Source organism: Mustela nivalis (assembly GCF_964662115.1).
Source record: "Mustela nivalis genome assembly, chromosome: 12".
NCBI classification, from domain to species: domain Eukaryota; kingdom Metazoa; phylum Chordata; class Mammalia; order Carnivora; family Mustelidae; genus Mustela; species Mustela nivalis.
This window is the reverse complement of record NC_139031.1, coordinates 84,932,745-84,959,098: the sequence shown is the minus strand read 5'-3', so window position 1 is coordinate 84,959,098 and position 26,354 is coordinate 84,932,745. Positions and strand designations below refer to the sequence as shown.

The 26,354-nt window shown below is 40.8% G+C and overlaps 1 protein-coding gene across 19 annotated transcripts in view; it reads left to right on the top strand.

The window, feature by feature from the left end:
* SRPK2 (SRSF protein kinase 2) overlaps positions 1 to 26,354 on the top strand; it is a 252,202-nt gene that overhangs the window by 94,549 nt on the left and 131,299 nt on the right. For 5 of the 19 annotated variants that reach the window (XM_082691881.1, XM_082691877.1, XM_082691880.1 and 2 more), the window contains exon 3: positions 9,939 to 10,002. The exons of 11 other annotated variants lie outside the window; for them this stretch is intronic. In XM_082691881.1, the coding sequence (XP_082548007.1) occupies positions 9,939 to 10,002 (64 nt within the window). Of the gene's footprint in view, positions 1 to 9,731; positions 10,003 to 12,972; positions 13,111 to 26,354 lie in introns of those variants that run through there. 3 more of the 19 variants (XM_082691872.1, XM_082691869.1, XM_082691866.1) reach the window with 2 other exon arrangements.

Here is a 26,354-nt window from a genome sequence, read left to right as displayed (position 1 = left end):
GGCTTGATCCCAGGACCCTGAGATCATGACCTGAGCCTAAGGCAGTATCTTAAGCAACTGACCAACCTAGGCTCTCCAGGATTCTGGTTCTTTATCAGATATATGATGTGCAAATATTTACTCCCATTCTGTGGATTACCTTTTTTTCCCTTGATACTTTTTTTTTTTTTTAAGATTTTAATTATTTATTTGACAGAGAGAGATCACAAGCAGGCAGAGAGGCAGGCAGAGAGAGGAGGGAAGCAGGCTCCCTGTTGAGCAGAGAGACTGATGTGGGGCTCGATCCCAGGACCCTGAGATCATGACTTGAGCCGAGGCAGAGGCTTAACCCACTGAGCCACCCAGACGCCCCTGATAACTATTTTTTGATGCACAAAAGTTTGTAATTCTTAAAGTGTTCAGTTTATCTATTCTTTTGGTTTTTTTTTGTACTTTTTGTGTCATGTTTAAAAAGCCCACCTAGGGGCGCCTGGGTGGGTCAGTGGGTTGGGCTGCTGCCTTTGGCTTGGGTCATGATCCCAGGGTCCTGGGAGGTGTCTCTGCTCGGTGGGGAGCCTGCTTCCTCCCCTCTCTCTCTGCCTGCCTCTCTGCTTGTGATCTCTGTCTGTCAAATAAATAAATAAAATCTTAAAAAAAAAAATAAAAAGCCCACCTAATCCAAAATATGAAGATTTACATCCATATTTCCTTTTAAGAGTTTTATCGTTTTAGCCTTTATATTTAGGCCTTTTATCCGTCTGGGGCTAACTTTTGTATGTGCTGTGGATAGAAATACAACATTACTCTTGCATGTATATATCTAGTAGTCTAGAACCATCTTTTCTTTTTTTCTGAATTTATTTATTTTAGAGAGAGAGAGAGAGAGAGTAAGAGCACGAGTAGGACGGGCAGAGGGAGAGCGAGAATCCCAAGCTGACTCTGCACTGAGTGCAGAGACCAGCACAGAGCTCTGTCTCATGACTCTGAGATCACAGCCTGAGCCAAAACCAAGAGTCAAATGCTTAACTGACTGCACCACCCAGGCGCCCCCTAGCACCATCTTTTGAAGAGAATGCTTTCCCCATCGAGTGGCCTTGGCACTCTTGTTGAAAATCACTTGGCTGTATTGGGAAGGTTCATTTCTGGAATCTTACTCTATTCCATTGATCTATATGTCATCTCTTTATACTGGTTTCACACTGTTTTGATTACTGTAGCTTTGTGTTAAGTTTTGAAGTCGAGATATGTGAGTCCTCCAATCTCGTTCTTTTTCAGGGATTGAATTGAAGGGTTAGCTTGCCCATTTCTGGGAGGAAAAAAGGCAGTTAGAAATCTGATAGGAATTGTGCGAATTTGTAGATCAATTTTGGGGAGGCTGACCATTTTAATAATGGTAGGTCTTCCAACCCATGAATACAAGGTGTCTTTTCATTCAAGTCTTTAATTCCTTTCAGCAGTGTTTTGCATTTTCAGTGTGCATGTCTCTCATTTCCTTGGTTAAATGGATTCCTAAGTATTGTATTCTTTTTTGATTTTATTATAAATGGAACTGTTTAACTCTGGAAGTTATAGAGATTTTCTTTTCAAAGCTTTAGTTTCTGTGTATGCAAAATGGAATTTATGTTAAGTACCTTTTCTCCAGTTGTTGAGTTAGTTAACATAAAGGTCTCAAGTAGGCCTGATAGTTCAAGCTAAATGTTAAATATTGGGCTGTGAACTCTCTGAGGAGTGGAGTTTTGCCATGTGTATTTTTGAGACATTCTTCCTCCCCCGTTCAGGTAACATTTAGTGCCGGGCCTATTGGTACTGAGGGAGTGTAGACAGGTGGACAAATTGTCCTGCATCATCAATTTCAGTTCTGAAGTTTGAAAGTTAACATAGATTGGGAGTTAGGGACTCTAATCCCTCCTTATATTTCATATTTTGATAGGGCTTCTTTTCTTATACAAGTAAATAAGCCTTGTACAATAATTTTACCATCTCTTAAGATAGTGAACTTACTTCTCAAGATGGTTGAATGGACCTTGATTTACTAAAGGAGTTGGAAAGCAAGAATTCATTGCATTGGTGAACTCATAGTCCTTTATGTGCCAAAATTGTAAATGGAATTAAAATGTCTTAATTTATGACATTGTAAGCCACAGTATTAAAGAATCGAGTAGTTTCAGTTGTATGTTAATAATTAGTATGAAATGCAGTCTTTTAATTAGGATTATAAAATACTTCCTTTTTCTGAGTACTGTAATTTCTAAAATTCTTATATCAGAAAAATTTATAAATGGTATTTATTTTATAAGTGTAAAACAGAGAAAGCTTTAAACTTGAACTCATGGTAAACAGCATTGGATCTCTCACCGTAAGTGTAACAGCTCAGTTTTCTAAGAACTTGTGTTACTTCTTCTGTCTCCCCAACAGAGTCTGGGTAAAAGTGCCTTTGTTCTGTTTAGCAGCTGGGATTAACTATTAATGATCCTCTCCTGTGTTGAGAAACGTGTAGGCAGTTTTCAGGGATTAGTTCCATTACATTTCATTACTGATAGAGGAAGGACACTGATGATGATGCTAATAAAATGAAACATTTTATGCGTATTTTCACATTTTAATGCATTTTTGTATTTATTGTCCTGAAATTCCTCAGCATGGAAAGAACAAAAACAATGCTAACAAATATTGTCTGATGTACTGTGAAGTCTGAAAGCACCCCTGCAGGGTCAGGATGGGTGACCTGGATCTGGGGCTGGTGCTGGCACAGCCAGAGCCCCTGACTCCTCTTCTCCTTGCCTCTTGCTTGCAGGCTCCTGGGGGTGAGTAAGGATGGGAATCCCAGTTTGAGGGGATTGACCCACTTTTCTCACTATAACTTGAAAATCAGTAGCAAACCTTTCCTTTTAAACTAATCTTTTCTTTTAGGTTATAAATTGCACTCAGTAATAATTTAAGAAGTGACAGAGGAAACATATTTCCTCTAGTAAATGAAGTTTGTCATAAGTGGCAGCAGCAGCTACCGTGGAAGTTCAGACTGAAGCCTCACCAGCTGGAGACCTCCTCCTCCTCCTCCAGTCCCCTCCACCTCCCACCTCCGCCCCATTGTAGGGTTTGGTGTGAACACAGTGTACTCCACTGGCACCGTACCATGCTCAGGAACACAAGTAACCCTGTTTGGGGGATTATAGCATGAGGAAATTTGATACTAGAAAAAGATTACTTTTAAGGAAGGGGGTGAAATTGGGACTTCTGTCTAGAAGAATAAAATCAGGTTTGGAAAGTAAGTTTATTTATCAAAACTTGAATTGTAATTTAAAAATAAGTCCTGAGTAGTAGAGTGTACAAAGACTGTATCAAGTGTTAGTTGTTTTTGACATGTGTTTTCCTACTAAATTTTATATAATAAAGTGATTGGATATCTTTTAATTGGTAATGCAGTTGTAATGAAGGACATTTTTGTAAACTATTTAAGAGTTTTATTATTTTCCCCATTAGTTACTGATAAATAATTATCATTCTTGATACACTTGGCATATTATTGTCCTTGTTGATTTTTCTCATCAATTACTAACCTTCCTGACTCCTCCTGTGACCTCATTTCTCAGTCTCTGTCCTCACTTGGGATTCCAACATTTCATTATTATCTTCCACCAACTTGGTCAAATGTTGCACCTTGTGTTGCCTTTTTTCAGTTTTCACTTTGTTCTGGGTTTGCATTCTATTTGAATTGTTGGGAGTATATGAGAATCAGTGAGAGAGAGAGAGAGAGAAAGAGAAGAGGGTTGATGGGCAGATATAGAGGCTAGGGATAACCAGGGACAGTTTGAATGGTCAGTTCATTAACAATTGTTTTTGTTTGCACAATTTTTGCTTTTCCGTGTGTTCTTATAAAGGATGACTTGAATAGCGAATGCAGGATAGCAAGGACTCCTTTTTAAGACTGAACTGTCTTCATGGTGTTGGCCAGTCAGTCACCGACCTTCTTAGCGGTTTTGCACAACTTGCTTTACTCCTACCCCTTTATGAAGGGTATCGTCTGTGTCCGTTTTTGAATTTTGAGTCGGGAACACAGTACTTGGTCCCAGATGGTAGTATCAGGGCTTGACATTTGAGCCAGAAAGCTTCTGCAGGCCCAACGTTTTTTATTTAAATGGGAGCCCCTTAAAGGTACTTGCAGGATGAAGTTGGAGACACACACACACACACAGAGGGAGAGAGAGAGAGAGAGAGAGAGAGAAGGCTGCTAGCCAGCATCCCGGGGCAGCAGAGTCTGTGAACATGCGAAAGAGAGCGGAGAAGCAGTTAATTGGTAGTGACAGGAGACGCGGAATTAGGGTCACAGAGGTGTTGAATCACCAGAATGCGGAAGCATTAAGGTGGAGAGCAATCCCTCAGAGCACTTGGTAACAGAACCGAGTATCAAGAGCTGCCCTGCCTTTTGAGCAAGATTCTCACTGGGAGGCCTGTGGAGGCATTTTTCTATTCTTAACTTCTAGATGTTTTCTTGCAGTATTATCCTATCACCTGAAGCAAACTGAGCACATACCTGTTTCTTGTAGCCTGAAACGGCTCCAAATATATATAAAGCATTAATTTAAAAAAATCCCCCTTATTTATGTGTATTCAAAATAAAATCAGCTTTGTGAATGATTATGTAAAGAATTTGGCAAGAGAAAAGAAGTTTAGTAAATCTGTTGGAATAACACCCATGAGAAAAGGATGTAGATGTAAGAATTGAGGTCTTATTTAATTTCCATGTCCTCAAAGGAAGGGGGGTCCCATGTGAGCTTGTGGTGGGTGTGTAGTGCTGTATAGGACGTGGTAGTCTCATGTTGCCGCTGCTCTCCGGATCCAGGTGGATTTGGTGCTATCCACTTTCCCTCCCGGGTTGTCTGTTCTGTGAAGCATATCCTTTATTGGACTTTATTTTAATAGCACTTACTGGTCACTGCTATTCTGGGTTCTTAGGGACGGGCTTAGCTCTGGACTCCGCCATGTGTCTCCAGACTCATGTTATTAAGTGGAAAATGAAATATTAGAGCTAGTAGGCCATTAACCAAAGAGTTAAAAATAATCATCTTTACAAGGAATTTGAATATCTTTTAAAGTGTAGGTATGAGAATAAAAGATTTTTGTGAAGAAGGTTTAGAAGACCATGAGTTGGGAGATCATGGTGAATTGGTTTTTCCCTTTTGGTGTGTAAAGTGACGAATAATCAGAGTATGATGTCATAGATGGAGCAGTTATAATGGAGAAAGCCGACCAATAGTGATGATTTTAATTAATTAGAGATATGAGAAAATAGAATTTAGAAGCTGATTTTACTTATTTTTTTTTTAAAGATGTTGTTTATTTATTTGAAATATATATAGAGAGAAAGCACAAGTGGGAAGGGGAGGGAGAAGCAGGCTCCCTGCTAAGCAGGGAGCCCGATTTGGGGCTCAATCCCAAGACCCCGGGATCATGACTTGAACCGAAGGCAGACAGAACAGATTGAGACATATAGGTGTCCCGAAGCTGATTTTAAAGAAGCTGAATGTTCTGCTTGGGTTGCTTGTCTTTGGAAACTTAACTGTAGCTCTCAGGGACAGTGGTCTTATGGGGAAGGTGAAGAGTATTCTTGCTATCAGTTGTTAATCTTTTTAACTCTCCGATTTCTTCTTCATAAATTCAGGTGGTCCAGCTAGGTGATGATCTCTGAGGTTTCTCCCCAAGTCTGTAGTTGTTGGACAAGCTCTGGCTAATTTTATCTGGAAATGTATATTTAAGAAAACCAAGTTAGCTAGATTGTAACTTTGACTAGAATAGGTTAAGAAAACCATCAAAGACTCAGTAAGTAAGCGTGAATTGCAGTGAAATGTCAGGTCCCCATCCCTAAGGAAGCTGTGGTCTCAGGGGTGTTGGCCAAGAGTGCATATATTTTAGGAATTCTCTAGTGCAAGTGTATGTGATGTGCAGAGGGCAGAGGAGGTGAAGTGTGTGCTGTCTGGGCGCTGTCGGAGGGGAGGTGGCGCTTGGGCTGAGTGAGATTAGAAAAGGGAGGTGGGGGCACAAGGGAAGCAAACTGGGCACTGGGATCCCAGGGAAGGAAACTGTGTCAGAAAAGAGTTGGTGTGAGAAAGCATGGTGTGTTTGGGGGATCACAGAGTAGTGCTGAGTAATGCTGGAACATAAAATAGATTGAAAAGGGTGAGTGGTGGTAATGGTAGCCCAGATGAGACAAGGGTGCTAGTCTGGGATCCTTCAGAAATTTCTGGCTCAGGAGGGTAACGCTGCTGCTGTTCAGGGAGATAAAGACTAACAGGAGATCCTAGACTGAGGCTTTGATGAGGTTAGCTTTAAGATGCTATGTTCAGGGCATGTCAGGACCATGTATGTAGGGGAAGATGTCCGGTAGGGTTGGAAGGACTTAAAGTTCTGGGTTGCAGGAGAGAATATGGGGCTCGAAATTCAGGTTTAGTCATCCTCAGTGTCCTTTGGTTGTGGATGTCAAGGGAATAGATGGAAGAGTCAGTGAGTAAAAAGAGGTCATGCAAGAGAAGTATCTCTAACAGGTAAGGTTTGTGTGAAAAAAGATGATACGGCAAAGCACCTAGAGTTAGGAGGAGAATCATAATAACACAAAAGGATTAGAAAAACAAACTTGTGTTGTCCCATAATGTTGCTTAGAAATTAGAACAAAATTGTGACCCCCCCCCAAAAAAATCAACCATAATTTTGAATATGCTTATTCAGACTACATAGGAACCACTTGTTCATTTTCTTTGTGAAATAAAGACGTGTGGCCTTAGTACTCATTGGCCTGAGTGAATAAATAGAGACTGTGGTTGGTTGAATAAATATGTATTTACGGGGTTGTAAGACTGCCGCTTTGGAAGAACTGAGGAGTGGTGGTGAAGAGAGTAATTTAGAATTGTGGGGGTAGGGGACACAAGGTTTTAAATTAACTATAAAAGCAGACTGGATCTCTACATGTATTCATAGACTGAAATACCTTCTAAGAGGGTCCAAGGTTTACATGCTAAATAAAATTATAAAGTATTGGAAGGAAACAGGGTGATTTTAAAAATTTGGTGTGGGGAAAATCTAAATGTAACAGAAAGACTGTCATTCATTAAGGAAGATATTGGTGGACTTAAATGAAAAAAAAAAAAAAAAAAAAGGATCCTAGATACTGTGAATGAAACAGGAACAGCCAGCTAATTTGTAGTGTGTGTAAGAGTGAGGGGTTCAGGAGGCTGAGGTCTTAGCCAAGGGTTTTTTGAAGACCTTTCTGTCACTGTGAACACCGCATGGAAGGTGGTGTTGTGGGATGGCTTCTAGAGTTGTTAATGAATGTGGGGAGGAATCAGACTATGGCTGATATTGGCAAGGAGGAGTGAGTAGTAGACAGGATACACTGGCCTCAGAGTATACAGTATTCACGTAGTATTTGTGAATATTCCTAAACGTTTTAGTCCTTTGGGAGCTAGAAACAAATCTGAAGGTTTAAAGAAAGTGTGAAAATGGTGGTAGAAACCTGTCCATGCATTATTGGAAACCATTTTGGTTTGGAACTCTCAAAGCTTTAACTTTTGTTTCTAATGTTTATACACTTCCCTAAGAGCTGTGCAGTTGAAACTTGGGGGTCTTCCCCCACCCAAAGATTCTGTTAATTTGAGAGAGAAAGAGAATGTGACTGGGAGGAAGAGGGACAAGTGGACTCTGCACTGAGCCCAGAGCCTGGCACTGGGCTTGATCCCACAACCCTGAGACCATGACTCAACCCAAGTTGAAACCAAGAGTCAGACACTTAACTGACTGAGCCACCCAGGTGCCCCTAAACTTGGGGTCTTTCAGCTTATGTGCCCAGATCTTCTGCACACCAAAGTGCAAATTTTTTGTCTTTTTGAAATGAACAATCACCACAATGAAGAAGAACTCAAATGTAACCACATTTCTGACTTGACTAGTTGAGAAACAAGAGTAACTCTCTACATGGGGAGGCTGAGATACAGATTAGAGTTACAATTCCATATATAATCAAACTATAGTGACAAAAAAGTATATGTTGAGCTTGATAGCAAGAGGGAGAAGGTGGATCAAAACTGTGGAAAAGCTGCTTAAGGCAGGACAGACCTAGTGTATATACCTCATTAACTCATTCGACAAGTATTTGTTGCGGATTGCTATTCTCTGCCAGACACTCCCTAGCAGTAGACAGGGAGGGCTGACCCCTGTCCAGCATGACCCTCCATCTGCATGACTGTGACAGAACACTGTATTTCATTAAATCCCCACAGCAGCCCTTTCTGAGCCCCGTTATTATCCCCATTTTATAGGAGAGGAGATAGAGGCTTTTAGAAAGTCTAAGTAATTTCCACAAGGTCATGTGGCTATTAAAAACGTTGGAGGAGCCTGCCTTCATATCCACGGCTGCTGGTGGCCGAGCCTGAGCTCTTAAACACTGTGCTCTTCTGAAGCTGGGGGTGTGGGTGGGGGTGGGGGCTTAGTAAATGTGAAAATGTGGCACCTGGTGCTGTACTCTGTTAACCACGTAGGAATCCTCAAGGTAAGTTTCATTGTCGTCATCTCTGTTTAACCACCGTGTGGTGTGCTCTCCCCGGTGGTTAGGGAGTTTGGCCACAGTCTGTGCCCATTCTGTTCTCTCATCACATGTTCGTGCCGGTTTTATGGAGCGCCCACTGGATGAAGCCGGAGCTTAAACAATTTGGAAAATCCCTTATTTTAACAACGTTGAAAGGCTATATTCTGAACAGGTCCATTGTATTTTAGGCAACAAAAAAACCCCCCAAACTAAACTAATTTTTATTCCCTTTTCCTTTTCTATCTTTCCATATTTCTTTGATTTTTGTAATCAGTATTCTTAAAAATTAAGATTTGTTTTCCCCGTAAAACCCTCCAAACTCTTGAGGTCCACTTTGGACTCCTGTGACGGCCTCTAGTTGAATTTCAGGGGCCAGGTGTTTTATGTTTGGTGTATGAACTTTTTATTATGCATAGAAATCACATTTACGAATAGGAAAACAGCTTCGCGTGTGAAATAGTCTAATGGGACCTTGTCAGTTTGGATCACATAAAATTACGTACTTTTAGGTTAGTCATTAGTATTTTTAAAGGAAATGTGTTAGGGTCCCCCCCCCTTTATTTTTACTTCTCCTTCCCTTTTAGTCTGTTATCTTTTTTTCCCCCCAAATCAGTATCAGCAATTTTCTTTTAATTAAATTGAATTGGCGCTTCCATTTCTATTGCAGATGGCATTGTGAGTCCTTTCCTAAAAGGACAAGTATATTATCTGCTCGGTGACTGGGTGTTGCTGTTCACTTGTGCTGTATTGCGAAGGAGGAGGGGAGAATTAAGGTGTAAAATAGAAGTCTTTTTCTAAAGGAGTTAGGGACTAGGTATTAGACAGATTCTTCAATTAAAGACAAGCAAGAAATTATAACAGGGCTTAAAAAAAATTCCAATCTATAAATTGGGGTTCTGGTTTAATATTTCATTCTTAAGTGACAAAAATGATTCACTGAGCCATATTTTTTAGGGCCGGTGAAATGCAAGGAGCCAAGGGTTGAACATCTGTTCCTTACAGCTCATACCTTTCTTACCCAGGCTTCTCAGATGATCTAGGGTATCGAATGCAGTGGTGAGTGTTTCTTGTTTGTGTTTTAATTTGCTGCATTTGAAATCTTCTGGCAGAGCCGTGCTAGTTCTACCTTAAAAAAGAAAACACCCCTCTGCTTAAAAGAAATGGTACTTCCTGCTTTCATAAACAGTCATGTGCATAGTTTAGCAAGGCCTGGTGCCTCTGGAGCTTTTCCCTTTATAGCACCATCGAATCCCAGTCCTAACAGAAGTACTGCGAATCTTGTGGCCTCTTTTTGAACAAAAGGGATCAGAGACAAAAAATCTGTTGATATAAAGCTTGAAAGCAAGGGCAGGCAATCTTGGTTGTGAATATTTTCTGATTTTTCCAGAAATCAAGCAGAAGATTGAGCTGCTGATGTCAGTTAACTCTGAGAAGTCGTCCTCTTCAGAAAGGTACAGCTACATCTCTTGCATGAACAATTAATGGTGTAGCATTGCTAAGAAACAACCAGGACGTGTTTTTTTCCTTGTTAAGTTTGCTGTCTAATGTACTGTACTGCATGCTGGTCATTGTGGTGTATTGAAGATGTGTATTTGGGCAGGCTGTTCTGCTTTTACAAAGGGTAATTGATTTTTTAAAAAATAGTGAAGCCGAATCAGCTGCAGCATGTAACCATAGCCCAGCAGAGTGCTCGTTCATGTGTGACAGCTGTTGGAGGCTTTAGAAAATAATTTACTTGGTTGCAAAACAAAAATCTTGCTTTCTTTAAGGAAATATTAGTATTAGATTTTCTTCCTGTATTTTGAGGTTGTTGCTACAAAATTACCAACATGATTTGTACCATGTAGGTTAAAAATACTTGGCTTTTGGTTGTCATAAATATTTTCTTATGTGGAAAGGGAGTGCCATTTGTAAATAGCTTAGGAATTGCAAACCCACAGATTAGTCACATTCTGAAAGAGATATGATGCTCCTTCAAGTCTGTGCTAGGAAATGGAACAGTCACTGCATGCAGTAATGGTTCGTGCCTGCAGGTAAGGACAAAATGACTCAGAAGTGTTTTTAAAGCAATTATTTTATCTGTCAGTCAAATGCTTATACCTGTAAAAGGAGGTATTTCCTTAAAATTGCTATTTTACTTAATAAATGGAATTAAGATATTTTTATCTCCAGCCAGAAATGAGGCTATCTAGTTGCCCATTTTGATATGTAAATATTGTGTTCACCCCTGTTTGCCAAAATTGTGCATACTACATAATGTTTTAAATTGAGGTTCCTGGGCATACAGCTGATGCTTACCTTTCTCTTGGTTACCTAACAGTTTATACTTTATGTTGATATTTTGTATTGAAGGTGTGTTGATTTGTTTCTCTGGTGGTTAGTTTTCAGGTTATCTTTTTTGTTCACAGATTTAATATTTAGGAAAATATTATGGAGGCATGATTTAGTAGTTGAGGATGATCGAGGAAAAGCACTGGGGAAAAAAATGAGGTGAAGAAGCTACCATGGTAAAATGGGTTTAATTCAAGTAAACTAGTGTATGGAAGACGTGAGTTGATGGCAAAATGATGACATTAAATCGATTTATTAGTGTAATTAAGGGAAAGGCTCCTGGCTGTAATTTAGAACATTACAAATAAGATATTAACTGCTTTCTTCAGAAACTGAAAAATAGAAAAATTTATTCACATTTGTGTTTATTTTTATGTAGTTTCTAACTCCTGGTTTGTGGCTAGCCATCCGATTTTGAACACTCTTGTTTGCTGAGATGAAAAACAATCTTGAGTCTTGTGGGTGTTCTGCCAGTAAAATGGTGGTGATGGGAAGGGGAGAGGGTAGCGGTGTAAATAGTGGCGGTCCGGATGCCAACTGTAATGTTGGAGTTTGTTACCAGGAAGAGCATTTTCAGTGGGATGGCGGCAATAATTATGTCAGCTCTTCTGAATAGCATAAATTCTGGGTTGATCAATTGAAGGTTGGACAGAATGGATGAGTCTTGGTGAGAATCACGTTAGGAATGTGTGAGGTTCTATGGTTAAAATACATTCTTCTAAGGAAAGGCACTAAAATATTTTGGTAATTACATTTATTTATTTTATTATTATTGTTATTTACTATTTTAAAAGTCTTTTTACCTACACTCTTGTAGTTAAATTCGATGGAAAGGGAGGTTGCATGTGGTCATGGTTTCAAAGTTTAGAAATCAGCCACTAGGCTTATGACAGCTTTATACACACTTTTACCAGAGTTTGTTTGTTCTGCTTTTGGGGGTGCTTAGACATATATGACCCTTGTGATATGCTGACTTCATGGGTGATAAATGTAGTTTATGAGTCAGCCAACACTTTGCAAGGAAGTTGCTTCATTAATGTATATATATATTAAAAAATTGAACTTACGCCTTTTTTCCTCTTCTTTTCAAAAGGCATATAATAATGAGTAGCCAAGCCTTTGTCTTTTCAAAGTGTCTGAAAAAATTTGAGAAACAAGAATATGAAGTTAAAAAAAAATTCATGGCCTAGTAATGCTATATCGTGCCCATGAATGTAATAGCTTGTAACATCAGGTAACATTATATCACATCCTCCAGTTCCTCGTCCTCCAGTTACTTCAGTTATTGAAAGTCTTAGTTGTTGTTGTTGTTGTTGTTGTTGTTTTAATTTAGCTGTTTGAGTGTTTGAGTCATGACCTTAAATCTTAAAGCTATTTGGAATTTACATCTGGTCAGTATTCCTTTTTTTTTTTTTTTTTTTTTTTTTTTTGGGGTAAAAATGATGAAGAAAGCCTATCTTCTTTAAAAGAAGAGAGAAGCTACTTGTTTGCAGGAAACCAAAACTTAACATTTTCCACAATTGATTTTGTTTACTGCAGCATAGAATGATCTTTTGATATTTCAGGCCATCCAGTGGAGAAGCAACATTTCTAAGTATAAAATATAATAAATACAAACAGTGATGTCCTAATAATTATTCCATCTCATATTTTTAACCTGCTTCATGGGAATTGCTAGTCCTGTGTGACATCTAGTGTTGGTTGAATCAATTTTTGTTCAGACAGTTTTATAAAATGGGAGAAACAAAACAAAAAATAAACCTAATTTACTTTTGTGGACTTAGGATCCTTCATTAAGGAATAAATCTGATTTGAAGCAATATATGGAATTTTGAAGGTTGTTTTGGAGCCTAAATAAGAAAATATATTTTCTTAACACATATCTCAATAAAACTTTGACATTTAAGATTATATTTTTACCTTTAACAAAGTAGTGGGGGTCCATTGGATGTTATTTTGTAGGGGATGCTAGGAGTCCTGTTCAGAATGGCTGACTCATAAGGATGAAATCTATTGGGGTGACAAAATTGTTTTTTGGTTTTAAGCTTTGGAGAAAGGGGAAAAATGTTAGCTTGGTTTTTTAAATTAAGGACAGAGAACATTATTGAATGAATTAAACAACAACAAACCACGTGATACCTGATGGATGTCGTTGCCAGTTAAGAGGAACATCTGTCGGTTGCAAGGGGCCCCCTTCTGCAGATTTTAGAAGCAAATCGTAACTACCCGTAATCTCCTTTTCAATTGCTGCCTGTTGAATGAGTGAATGTATTCATCTTAAATATGGTAGTGAGAGGACCATTCGAAGGTTACTTCCTTACCTATCCCCATTTAATGAAAAAAAGAAAGCTGCGAACATTTGTTTGATATAAAAACTAGGTTTTCAAGGTTTTGTTTCTTCTTGACTTTTCTTAGCCACAACACTTCTGGGATTTGGAAATTTATGGGGTGGAGTGGGTGGGGAAGAGGAGGAAAAGGAGTAGTAATCATGATAATAGCTAGCAAAAAGGTGGTAATCATTTATTAAACAGTTCCAAATACAAGTTCTAAGTGAGGAGGGAGGAGGAGGAGGGGGATGGAGAGGAAGGGCGGGAGGGAGGGAGCACGCATGCGCAAGCTGTGCGGAGGCCTCTGACACAGCCTCCCCTGAAGGACCTGAAGTGAGCAGAAGGAACTTTTTGCTTTATTAAAATTTTTGTCCAGCTGTATTGCTAGTTCTTCAGTGAACTCATGAACAAAATCGGACAATTCTTAATCAGTAAAGAAGGGTTGAGCCCAAGGTGCTCAGAGTGAGATTCCCAGTCTTTACATGCAGACTCCTGGGAGGGTGGGGAGTTTGAGGAGTTTGTGCCTGGCAGGAACCTGCATTTACACAAAGCTTTGCTCCCAACTCTCTTGTGAAATGTAAATGTTGTTGTTGTAATTAATAAAGATCACAGTCTGTCAGAAGTTTGCATTTTCCCAGATACCAAAAGGATCATTTCGTGTGTGTATGTTAGATGTTTGACATTTTGGGGGGTTAAAAGGGCTCTTTATACTGTAGCAGATAAGGGCTAGCTGAGGTTATAGTATCCCGCAGAGCTAGCACTTAATTGAATTTATAAATTGGTAACTACCTTCTTCAGGAGAAGAGAGAAAGGAAGAGGGAGAAAGTATAAAAACATTGGCGCTGTGGCCTATGTTCTGCCGATGCTATATAAACAGGATTGTGAGAAGTGATAGAGATTGTTGTCCCTACCCAGCATAAGAAGGGCATTTGAAACACACAGAGAACCTGTGCTATTTTTGTGTGTGTATTTTAATTCCTTTTCTTATTTTGGAGCCTCATAAGTGAAAGAGAAAGGGCATATGATAATGATGCGTGGTTGCAGAAAGCAAAAAGGGAAGCCTGGAAGAATAAGGGGAAGGGAGGGGGAATATTTAAAAATCAGGATGGGAGAGATAAGTCAAGGGTATTCGGGGGAAAGGGTCCAGGACCAAGGTGTCTTTTATTTGTTCTTGTGTCAAATGTATTTTCCTCCATGTCTCTGTGGTGAACTAAGAGCAGTCATGGAAGGATAGCCAGATTTTACAAAAAAATTCCCTCTTCCGGGGTGCCTAGCTGGCTCAGTCGCTAGAGTGTCTGACTCTTGATCTCAGGGGTTGTAAGTTTGGGTCCCATGTTGGGTGTAGAGATTACTTAAAAAACCCAAAAGCACGAAAAAAGAGATCTTAAAATTCTCTCTTCATTGTAATTTCTGTCTACCCATTCCAGCTCCCAAGGCGGGGTGGGTAGTTAGTGGTGACTGTCTCTCTCTTTCTCATCGTCACTTCAGCCATAGTCTGAGCTTGCAGGGCAAGTGCACTTGGGACAGACTTTCCCTGAGTGGTGAGAAGAGATGACAGTGTGGTCTCCCTCCATTCAGTCATTGTGCTTGCTTCTGTTTTCATTTAATTTTTACTAATATGTTTATTGAAAGTATGTATGGGAAAGTGTACAGATCATAGATCATTATGAAATCCAATTATTGGTTTTTTTTTCTTTTGTAGTTTATGTTTTATGAGTTGTATCTAAGAAATCTTTGCCAAGCCCAAGGTCATTAAGATTTTCTGCTAGGTTTACTTAATAAAGTTTGTGGCTCTTAATATATTAAGACTGGGATTCATTTGGGTCTTAGTAGTAAGGTAAAGATGAAGGTATTTCCAGATAGGACTGTTCATTTGGGTCTGTTTTTGAGCATCATCTATAACTAGAAACCCTTTGTACACACTTTTGGTCTGTCTTCTTCCCCCACCCCCATTACCTGTGAGATGCCATTGTGTTTTGTGCTTAGCGGGAGTTGGCTGGGAGTTGGCTGGGTCTCGTTGCTGGGCAGAATTCACCGTTTGAATGTGCCCCACTGCATTTATCTATTCCGCTGTTGATGAGCATGTGGGATGTTTGCAGTTTGTTAGGAACACTGCTGCTCTGAGCATTTGTATACATACCCTTTGGGGAGTGGACCAGTGCATTTCTGTTTTGTGTGCACCCAGGAGCGTAATTGCTAAGTGTTAGCGATATTGCCACTTTTCCAGAGCGAGTGTGCCAGTCTGCACTCGCCTAGCTGTTCCAGCTGTTCTCCAGGTCCTAGTGAGGCTGATACTGTATACATCCTTTTTCTCTGTCTTCCCAGTTCTTTTCCCTTCCCCTTTTCTTTCTCTGTCAGAATTCTGATAGGTGTGCTGGTGTGACCAACAGTTTGAGCCTTTGGGAGGAGAATTAGATAGAGATAAGGGACTTTCTGAGTACCAGCTTTCGTGAAGGAAATTAGAAGTTTAGACCAAATGGGAATCATAAGGTGTAGTTATCTAAGGTACTGCTCTCCCACTGACTAATTCTGATGTTTATACTGGGCCCTGGAGGCCACAGGTGTTACCATTAGTTTTCAGACTTGGTCTCAGTGGCAGAATTACTTCTTCATTTAAACCTTATTAGAGGCCTATCACAGAAAACATAAAAGCCCTGGGTGAGAACCGGGGAAGTAATCAGAGCCTCAGTTCTTGGTACTCAGCCACCATCACCACGCCCCCGGCCCTGAGAACCCCTCCATAGACCTCTGGTAGGCCACCTTGCGTCTGACCAAGAAATGAGAACATTTTTGATATGTTTTGATTTTATATTACATTTTTTATAATGTTAAATTTGTATAGTTGTTACATTTTATATCATAGTCTCTTAAATTTCTGTATCATACACCTAAATAAAAGTATACTATTGTCTTTTAATGTCTGTTTAAAAAAAAAAAAAGGACAATTATCTGCACTTCCTTTCTGTTGGTCATTATTTATGTGGTCTAGATGCAGTAATTTCTGGATTATTGTGTTTATTATCAATTTAAACTTTCTGCTTCCTGGTGCCTCTCTGCAGGGCTACCATGTTAGAGCCAGCACAGCCTTCCCGAGCTTGGATCTGCTCAGGCAGGGCCCTCTGCTTTAGATACCCTTCAGCTTTCTCCCCACTGTCCTTAGCAGAGAGAACTCCATACCTGAGCCGGTGAGGCCGACTTCAGGCTCCCTGACTGCACTCCTCTCCTTCTTGCTTTAGTCTTATGCTGCTGCTATCCCTCCCATCTTAAGGAAGCCCTGCTGAGGTCTGATTACACCTGTTGTAAGCCCTTGTAGAACTGTGTACCTCTCCTTTCTAACATTTGTCACAGCTGCTGTTTGAAAGAGGGAAGTATCAGTGACATTTGGTCTCCTTATTAGTTTACTTAGTATTAGCCCCAGCTGAAGAACTTAAATATAGAAGTATTTTCATTGTGGAATGTTTTTATTTTATATCATCATTTGCGACTTACAATTTGGGAACTTTTGGGGAAGACTTTTTTGGTATAGGGCATCATTTTATGATGTTGGCTTAGAATAATAGAGTATAGCCATATATAGTCATAAATGGTTATATGTATTCTCACATATAGTCAGTTCTAGTAATAAGCTAATTTAACTCAGAGTAGCAACGTTATGCATCTTAGGTTTTTCCGTCACCATAAAAATGCAGTTTGTTATTACAGATATTTTTTATATTTGTTATAATATAAAATGGAAACTAAAGTAAATCTGAACACTTTCCTTCTCATTGCCAAAGTGGTAACATCAAATGATAGCCATTTCTTCCCCAGATGTTAGTGTTTTGTATATCGCCTTGGTGCTGTTTGTCTTGGTTGTACTTCATCCTTTGCTGTTATTTACTTAATAACATGTCTTTTGCTTGTTTTTAGTTGTGATAAATGTATGTAACATAGATTTTTTTTAAAGATTTTATTTATTTATTTGACAGAGAGATGACAAGCAGGCAGAGAGGCAGGCGGAGAGAGAGAGGAGGAAGCAGGCTCCCCGCTGAGCAGAGAGCCCGATGCGAGGCTCCATCCCAGGACCCTGGAATCACAACCAGAGCAGAAGGCAGAGGCTTAACCCACTGAGCTGCCCAGGCGCCCCTGTAACATAGATTTTTATAATACTTTCTTAAGGTTAATTTTCTTTAAAAAGAAATCTTTGTATTCCTATGAGAATTTTAAAAAACAATTTCTATTAAGTCCTGTCTCGATTCTCTTGTCTGATAAAGGTTTTAGGCCTGGCCATATGTTCCCTCTGTTTACAAGGGAAATTAAACTGGCAAGTGTCAGAAAGGAGTTTAAATACGTGTTAGCACCAAAGTGAGACATGCTCTCCGATAGACTCAGATAGCCTGAAAAGTCAGGAAAAGAATAACTCTCTCAGTATGTGATTCATTGTAATTCAGTACCAGGTCCCAAGTGTTACCTGTCACTGTTTAGTGTACCCACAGTAGAACTTTCTCTGTGCTTTGGGAACTGCCCTCCTCCCCACCCCCAAATGGCAGAGCAGGGAAATTTTGCACACATGTGAACAGCTAGTGTCAGAGCAACAACGACAACAATAAGAGATAACTCTAGCTCTCATAAGCATATTACAGATTCCCTTGGGAGCAGAATTCTCCCGGCTACTGGCTGGAAGAAATTAAAGACTAATTTTAGTGTACATTACATGTGTCCTCCATCCATCATCTGTCCATCCGTCCGGCATTTCTCAGCAGCTGCTGTGCACTAGCCAGTCAATGATTTGGAAATCTGGGAGCAGCAAAGGCAGCATGAAAGCATAGGCTCTTGACAGAAGAGGCCTTGGTGTGTGTCTTACCCCTGGCCTAACTCGGTCAGTGTTTTGGGCATGTGGTGTGCTGAGCACTGTTTCAGGGACCGCTCCAGGGGGAGGCTCTTGGCACATTTTTGAAAAGATCACAAATAACCAGTCATTGCACTTTGGGTGAACGTACATAAAGGCTGGGGGTGAGGTGAAGGGGTTATAGACATTTGCCTACCCACGGCAACTGTGAGTGAGTGAGGAGGGCAGGTGCGGCCTCCACAACACTGGAGACCACAGTCCCATCTAGAGATGTGGCTGCTGTTACACTTCAGTTAAAAAAGAAAAAAGAGGAAGGGGAGGGAGAATTGGGGAGAAGGAGCATAGAGAACTCAACACCCTTTCCTGTGCTGCTTCAAAGGCAAAAATAAAACCAAAATGGTTTTTGTGAATTACTCTGCACCTTTATGATACCAAAGCTATTGGAAATAAACAGAATGATTTGCGATGTGAGAGTACTAAATTCGTTATAGTTTATACAGTGTAAGGAATATGATGCAGAGATTAAACTGTGTTATAGAAGACTTAATAATACAAAAATATTATGAAAAGACATTATAAAAAAGAGAGTAGGTACGAAAGATGGAAAACAGGTGGCAAAAAAGTTTTTTAAAGATACTCTAGCTTCTGTAAACCCAGAGTTTATAATATAAGGGTGTGTGTGTGTGCGCGGGTGTGTACGAATGAGCCTATACACACAAATATATGGTATGCAAAGACACGCTGTCTAATTCTGCAGTGGTTGGTGGTGTTACACGTCTGTCCTTTTGACCTGTTGGTATGTAATGCAGTTTTTCTTTTTTTTAAGATTTTATTTACTTGATAGAGATCACAATAGGCGGAGAGGCCGGCAGAGAGAGAGAGAGAGGAGGAAGCAGGCTCCCCGCTGAGCAGAGAGCCCGATGTGGGGCTTGATCCCAGGACCCTGGGATCATGACCTGAGCCAAAGGCAGAGGCTTTAACCCACTGAGCCACCCAGGCGTCCTGTAATGCAGTTTTTATAATGACATGTGTTTTTGACATCAAGTGTTTATAAAGAACCCGTGTCCTTCCAAAATAAATAAGTAAATAAAGAAGTGGCTGCTGATCTACTCTTGCTGGCTGCTGACATGTTGAAATACAAGCCAAGCTGTGCTGCCTTTTGTGATTTTTAGGAGAAGTTGAGAATTCATTTTTTTTAAATGTCAGATCTCTCATTTTTAATTTATTTTGTAAAGACGTTATTTTTAAATAATCTCTACACCCATTGTGGGGCTCAAACCTACAAACCTGAGATCAAGAGTTGCTCACTCCACTTAGCCACCCAAGGTGCCCCCAGAGCTCTCACTTAAATGATGATCCAAGTTAAAAAACAAAACTTGTACCAGCCTTAAAAGAAAAGAGTATCTGCCGTCTGAATTCAACTCATGGTAAACTGTGCTGGAGCACGTTGATTTACAGTCTGGGGGCCACAAACCTGTGTGGATTTACAGTAAAGGATTTTCAAGTCCTGTGAGTACTATAAGCATTATCTGTCTACGGGAGGCACACAAGTCCAACTATTGTTTTACTAAGAAGTGTGTGTCTACACTGCTCTAATAACTGTGTACTAAGGTACCAAAATTTAGGAAGATCTCAACTGTTTGAAGTAGGAAGGGCCCCTGAAAGGGTGCCCACCATGGTAGAACTTAAACTTCAGTAAGTTAACCTGAAAATTACAGAGGTACAGCAATATCCTGTTTGTGCAACTGTCACCTCCTTTTCTCCTTCCTCCTTTTCTCCTTCCCCTTTTCCCTTATTTTTCCATCTTTCTTTTCCCCCTTCACCCACACTCGTCCTACAAAAAAAGATTTTTGAGGCTAGTTAGAAGAATATCTACAATGCAATAAAGAAAGGGCCCGAGAAAGTGCAGGTCAGGGTAGAAGGTTGTGATGGTGGATAGTCAGAAGCAGCCCCCTCCCCGTGCCCGCCCCCGCCCCAGATGCGTGGCATTGATTGCTATGCACCTTCTCATGGTGACTGGCATATTTGGTGTTAAAGTCTCCTGACAGCCAGACTAAAGAAAAAAGTAATGTTGCTCTTACTTATAAGGAGAAAATATACTAGTTCCGACAGGAGAACTAAACCTTTTCTTTAACTTAATTATGATTAGTATTATTTTATATATATATTATATATATATATATTTTAAAGATTTTATTTATTAGAGAGAGGGAGAGAGTGTGTGCGTGTACAGGAGCAGGGAAGAGGGCAGGGGCGAGGGAGAAGCAGCCTTCCATCTGAGCAGGGAGCCTGACATGGGGCCCAGTCCCAGGACCCTGGGATCATGACCTGAGTCGAAGGCAGACGCTTAACCGACTGAGCCAGCCAGGTGCCCCTTACTGTCTTTTTCACATATCTCCAGTTTATTCATTTTAGAAAATTGAGATAAAAGGGACACAAAAAGCACCATGCTTTTATCACTAAAGGTCAGTCACCATTATTAATTTTTTGAAGTTAATATTTTGTTTTACTATAAGTACATCTATAAAAAATCAAGCAGACATACTTTAACAGGATCACCACCATCAGAAAGAAAACCCAGTATTATACTGACAAATTACTTTGGAATTGGCTTTTTATCTCATGCAGTCTTTCTTGTGTTATTAAGTAAATCTTCTGTAGCATCATTTTTTTTTTTTTTAAGATTATTATTTATTTATTTGACAGAGAGAGGTTACAAGTAGGCAGAGAGGCAGGCAGAGAGAGAGAGGAGGAAGCAGGCTCCCTGCTGAGCAGAGAGCCCGATGCGGGACTCGATCCCAGGACTCTGGGATCATGACCTGAGCCGAAGGCAGCGGCTTAACCCACTGAGCCACCCAGGCGCCCTGTAGCATCATTTTTTTATGGTCTCATTTTTAAAGGCTGCATAGGTCTGAATCTGTGATAGGGATGGGCACACTGTGATTGTATTTATGGAGTCTGGGTGGTCTTAGAAGTGGAATGGCTTGCAAAGCCAGCTTGTAAAGAGTCTTGGGCAGGAGTGTTACATTGCTCCCCAAAGATAGGGATTTACACTCTCACTGGCAGCCGTACACTGGTATCTGGGAGTCTCATGGCCATGTGTCGATGGCGGACTGTGTGCTAGTCACTGCTGACCTGTACCAGTCCTGCTCCCAAGCTCTTCTCTCCGGGGAAGCCAGCTGCTTCTGTGATGCTTCAGTGTTGCTCTGGGTGTGCATACGCGAGAGCAGAGTCCATGAAACCAACTTTAACAGACTGTAAGACACAGTAGATTCTTGTATTCATCCGCATTTATGAAACGTTGAAGTGATACTGAGTGCCTTTGTTAATGAATCTTAATCTTGTAAGAAATTTTAGGAAGTTAGATGATAGAAACTTCTCACCCGATACAGATGACAGAACGTTTAACACCAATGATAGGCTTTCCTTTAAAAAAAAATTATTTTAAAGGTGTGTAGTAATTAAGATCCTCGAACCCTCCTTGTGGGGGTTGTGAACTAGGGCCTTGTTGTGTTTAGTAAGTATTCACTGACTTTATTGTAAAAATTAATCACCTTTTTAGTCAAGATCTATTTTTGGCAAACTGCATTTTTCCTGCTATAATTTTGAGTTTTGGAGGGGCGGGCCCAGCAGTGTGTGTGTGTTTCTGTGTGTTTCTGTTGGGAGGCTGAAATGAGAAGTTACAGTCCTCACATTGGCTTTGTAGTCTGGGGAGAGAGCGTGTGAGAACTCAGAGTGAATTGAAACATTGTGGTACCATTTGGGAACTCCAGATAATTCTGTAAGGCTGGGAAAGAGGTGTAGGAAAGGTAGGGACAACAAATCAGAGAGACACTGTGCCTTGGCAGCAAGGATTCTTCTGTGCAGTGGTAAGGATTTTGGATTTTATTTTATTTTTTAAAAGATTTTATTTATTTAGAGTACATGAACAGGGGAAGAGGGAGAGAGAGAAAGACAGAGTCTCAAGCAGGCTTCATGTCCAGCTTGGAGCCTGACGTGGGGCTCCATCTCACAACCCTGAGATCAAAACCTGAGCCAAACCCGATTTGGAGGCTCAACCAGCTGAGCCCCCCCAGGCACCCAGGCTTTTGGATTTTTTTTTTTTAAGATTTTATTTATTTATTTGACAGAGAGAAATTACAAGTACACTGAGAGGCAGGCAGAGAGAGAGAGAAGGAAGCAGGCTCCCTGCCGAGCAGAGAGCCCGATGCGGGACTCGATCCCAGGACCCTGAGATCATGACCTGAGCCGAAGGCAGCTGCTTAACCCACTGAGCCACCCAGGCGCCCCGCCAGGCTTTTGGATTTTAATGCTGAAGTTTACCAAGAGCCATTGACAGGGTTTAGCAAAGGAGATGTTCCGCCCATGTGTAGAATTTACACATGTGCCTGTGAGCATTAAAGTCCGGTCTCAGACTTTTTAAGAAACTCTTAAGAAATGTATTTTCCCCTCTAGGATTGAATCAGAGGTTGCAAGATGTGTTGTAGAGTTGGTGGCAAAATGTTACCATGCATTTGCTCTGGGAAGGGGTGGTAGCATTATGGCAGTATTTACCATTTGAATGACAGAGGGTAGGTAAATTCCTTGATGCTGTGATTAGTAAACATTGAAGTGGATTACCACAAGAGCTTGTGGAGTGTGTTTCTCTTCAAGATTTTTTTTTTAAAAAGGATTTTATTTATTTATTTGACAGAGAGAGAGATCACAGGCAGGCAGAGAGAGAGAGAGAGAGAGAGAGGAGGAAGCAGGCTCCCTGCTTGCTCCCAGAACCCTGAGATCATGACCTGAGCCGAAGGCAGAGGCTTAACCCATTGAGCCACGCAGGCGCCCCTCTCTTCAAGATTTTTAAGAGACTGTTTCTGGGGCGCCTGGGTGGCTCAGTGGGTAAAGCCTTCTGCCTTCCAGTCCTGTCATGATTCCGGTCATGATCCCAGAGTCCTGGGATTGAGTCCCGCATTGGCTCTCTGCTCAGCGGGGAGCCTGCTTCCTCCTCTCTCTCTCTCTGCCTACTTGTGATCTCGGTCAAATAAATAAATAAAATCTTAAAAAAAAAAAAAAAGAAGAAGAAAGACTGGTTCCTTATTTGTTTAGATGGATAGGGTTGTCCTGAGGACAGGTGGTTGGCCTGTCAAACCTTAAGTATTTTTTTCTTTGTTATATATGGTTAGTCATGATTACAGAATTTTTGTGGTTAATAATTTGTTGCTTTTTTTTCTGAGCTTTTGTAGTTGAAAGGAGAGAATATCGATTATGGATTTATTGCTGTGGTGGTATCTTTGATCCTTCTAAGGTTTCTGCGTAGATGAAAGTGTTTATTTCCAAGCAAACAAGTGGGCAAGTTGTGTTTGGGCATGCGGAACTGTGCATTGTCCCACCGGTGCTCGCTGGGTCCCTCCGCTACCATTGCTCCTGCGCGGCTTCTGCTGCTCTCGCGGCCCACGGAGCCGTCGTGTTCCTGGCGCTAGCCTAGGCCTGGTGTGGCAGTCTGACGGCTCCTGGAGAAGAACACAGTTGTTACCCTGCGTCTCTTGGAGGGGCTGTCAAATATTTAACAGGTAGTAACAGAAATGGAACTGCTTATTTGTGGCCACCCTTCTGGTAGTTGAAAGCAGTCAGTTCACGGAGAGCATTAAAGGCCTTCTGTTTCTTAGGACTAGGTGTTACGAGGGAGCTGTTTGTAGTGATACTTTATATAAATGCAAATTGAGCATTTTCCATGCAATTTTTTTACATTTAATGTTTTGAAGTAGATGTACTGAAGTTAACTTTTTCTAGAAATAAGGCTCTGTCTACTTACCTCCTATGATTTGATCATTTTTGTGGTTCTGAACTTAAGAATTTCCACCAAGAGTTCAGTGGCATCACACCATATCTGTGCGTGAGGTAAATCCTGTCTCTCTCTGCATGTGGAATTACCGGGTGGTGACTGACATTGTGTCCCCTGTGAGTCCGGCACAGCCAGCCTTTCATCCAGGGGTCAACACATTAGTGTTCCTTTGTATTGTTTGTTACGTGTGAGGGCATGTGGTACAAAATGGTGTGTTTTGGGACATTAGAGTAACAAGTAGCTCAGCGACGTGGTCATGCTTTGAGAGACACGTGGACAACAGGAGCTCATGTGAAGAAATCAAAGATTCACACGTCTTATCGCCTGTCATTCTACCTCCTTCACTCACTGAAAGGAAATGTTAGGAGGAATCACCACATTTCCAAAGTTGTCATTTTTTTTTTTTTTAAAGTAGGTTCCATACCCAACATGGGGCTTGAACTTAATGACCCTGGGATCAAGAGTCCCATGTTCTCCCAACTGAGCTAGCCAGGTGCCCCTAAAATTGTCATTTCCCCTCTAACTTAAACACAGTTGAGGTGGTAGAATGTAAAAGTTCATTTATGAATGATGCAACTCAGTTATAATGATGCATTTTTATTAACTAATTAACAGCATTTCACTAGTCCTTTTGCCCCGGCATACGTAGATGAATAGAATGAGAAAAAAATCACAGCAAGGAAGAGCTTGGAGATCCAGTGATTCCTCCACACTTGTCTTTTGAATGAGGAAGACTGATGCCCCACATGGTGAAGTGATTCCTCTAAGCTTCCACACTGGATTCTTTTTTTTTTTTTAAAGATTTATTTTTAATTTTAAAAGTTTTTTTAGAGAGAGAGAGAGAAAGTGAGTGGAGAGGGGGAGAAGGAGAAAGAATCTGAACAGACTCCACGCTGAGTACAGAGCCTGCCACGGGGCTCAGTCTTACAACCTCGAGATCATGACTGAGCTGAAACCAAAAGTAGGATGTGCCCCTAGATTCTTGTAACCCATAACTTTTAGTGCTTTAAGTTTAGAGTCTTGGAACATTGTACAAAGAAATTGGTCTGATGGTTTCCTTTTTCTTTAAGAAAAACAGGAGTGGTGATTTTAAAATTATACGAGGACTGTTCTTCTAGCTCTGGTCTAGCCAGAGAATGGAAGAAATAACTAGTGCTTTGTTTTTTTGTGTGTGTTTCTTTTAAGATTTTATTTATTTATTTGACAGACAGAGATTACAAGTAGGCAGAGAGGCAGGCAGAGAGAAAGAGGGGGAAGCAGGCTCCCTGCTGAGCAGAGAGCCTGATGTGGGGCTCCATCCCAGGACCCTGAGGTCATGACCTGAGCTGAAGGCAGAGGCTTCAACCCACTGAGCCACCCAGGCGCCCCACTAGTGTTTGGTTTTATAGTGCTTTCCCCTGTTCACTGTTAGTTTCATTCTTTAAACAGTTCTCTAGAATTACAGTGTGGTTAGGTGAGAAAACCAGTGTGTTTATATATGATGATGTCATGCTCCGGGTGGTGGTCCGGGTTGTGCACAGCCCCACCCTCTGCAGGGTACGCGGAACGACCAGGATTTCGAGGGTTTCCACGTACAGGGTGTCTTGAGTCAGGTTGCGTGCATTTAATAAGCACATGCACTCCTCACATGTTCCTCCAGCAGCATCAGTGTACAAGCACCAATAAGGCAGTGTGACTCGGGCTGCCAGCCGTGGCCATGGAACAAAGCAAAGGTAATGGGCACACGTGGACAGAAGTCACACTTCTGCTGTCGTCTTCCCTTTATCACCCATCCTGGCCCGACAGGGCTTCTTAGCCCCAAATCTATTCTGTCTGAAGAGAATTATGCAATTTCTTAGGCAGGAGGACCAGTGACTCTGACCTTCTGGAGTCACAGAAGCTGCTTCATTTAAGTACTGGCAGCCTCTTCAGAAGAAGGTTAAGAAAGGTCATCAGTACAATCAGTTCTGATGTGGAGGATCAGACTTCATTTTAGCTACTGTTTAATACATTTTGTTAGGCGCCATTATTCTGTCATATTTTGTTCAGTTAATGGTTAAAAACTTAGAACAATAAAATGAGAAGCCTGGGTGGCTCTGTCATTAAACATCTGCCTTCAGCTCAAGTCATGGTCCTGGGGGCCTGGGATCGAGCTCTGTATTGTGCTCTTTGCTCGATGGGACGCCTGCTTCTCCCTCTTCCACTCCCCCTGCTTGTGTTCCCTCTCTCGCTGTGTTTCTTTCTGTCAGAATAAGAAATCTTAAAAAAAAAAAAAAAAAAATGAGAACCCTGTAAAAGGTGTAGCTTTTTTTTTTTTTTTTTTTTTTTTAAATGTGTGTATATGGTACTTTGATGATTGTTAGCAGTCATGTAGGTATTACGTTTAGTGGTCAGTGGTACGTTGAGAAAGCTGCTTGCTCTTTCTTCTGTCACCAAATTTGTAACCTTTTCTAGGCACGCTTTTACTTATTCCTCAGAGCAGTATGATCTCTGATTTATGGGTGGTTTGGA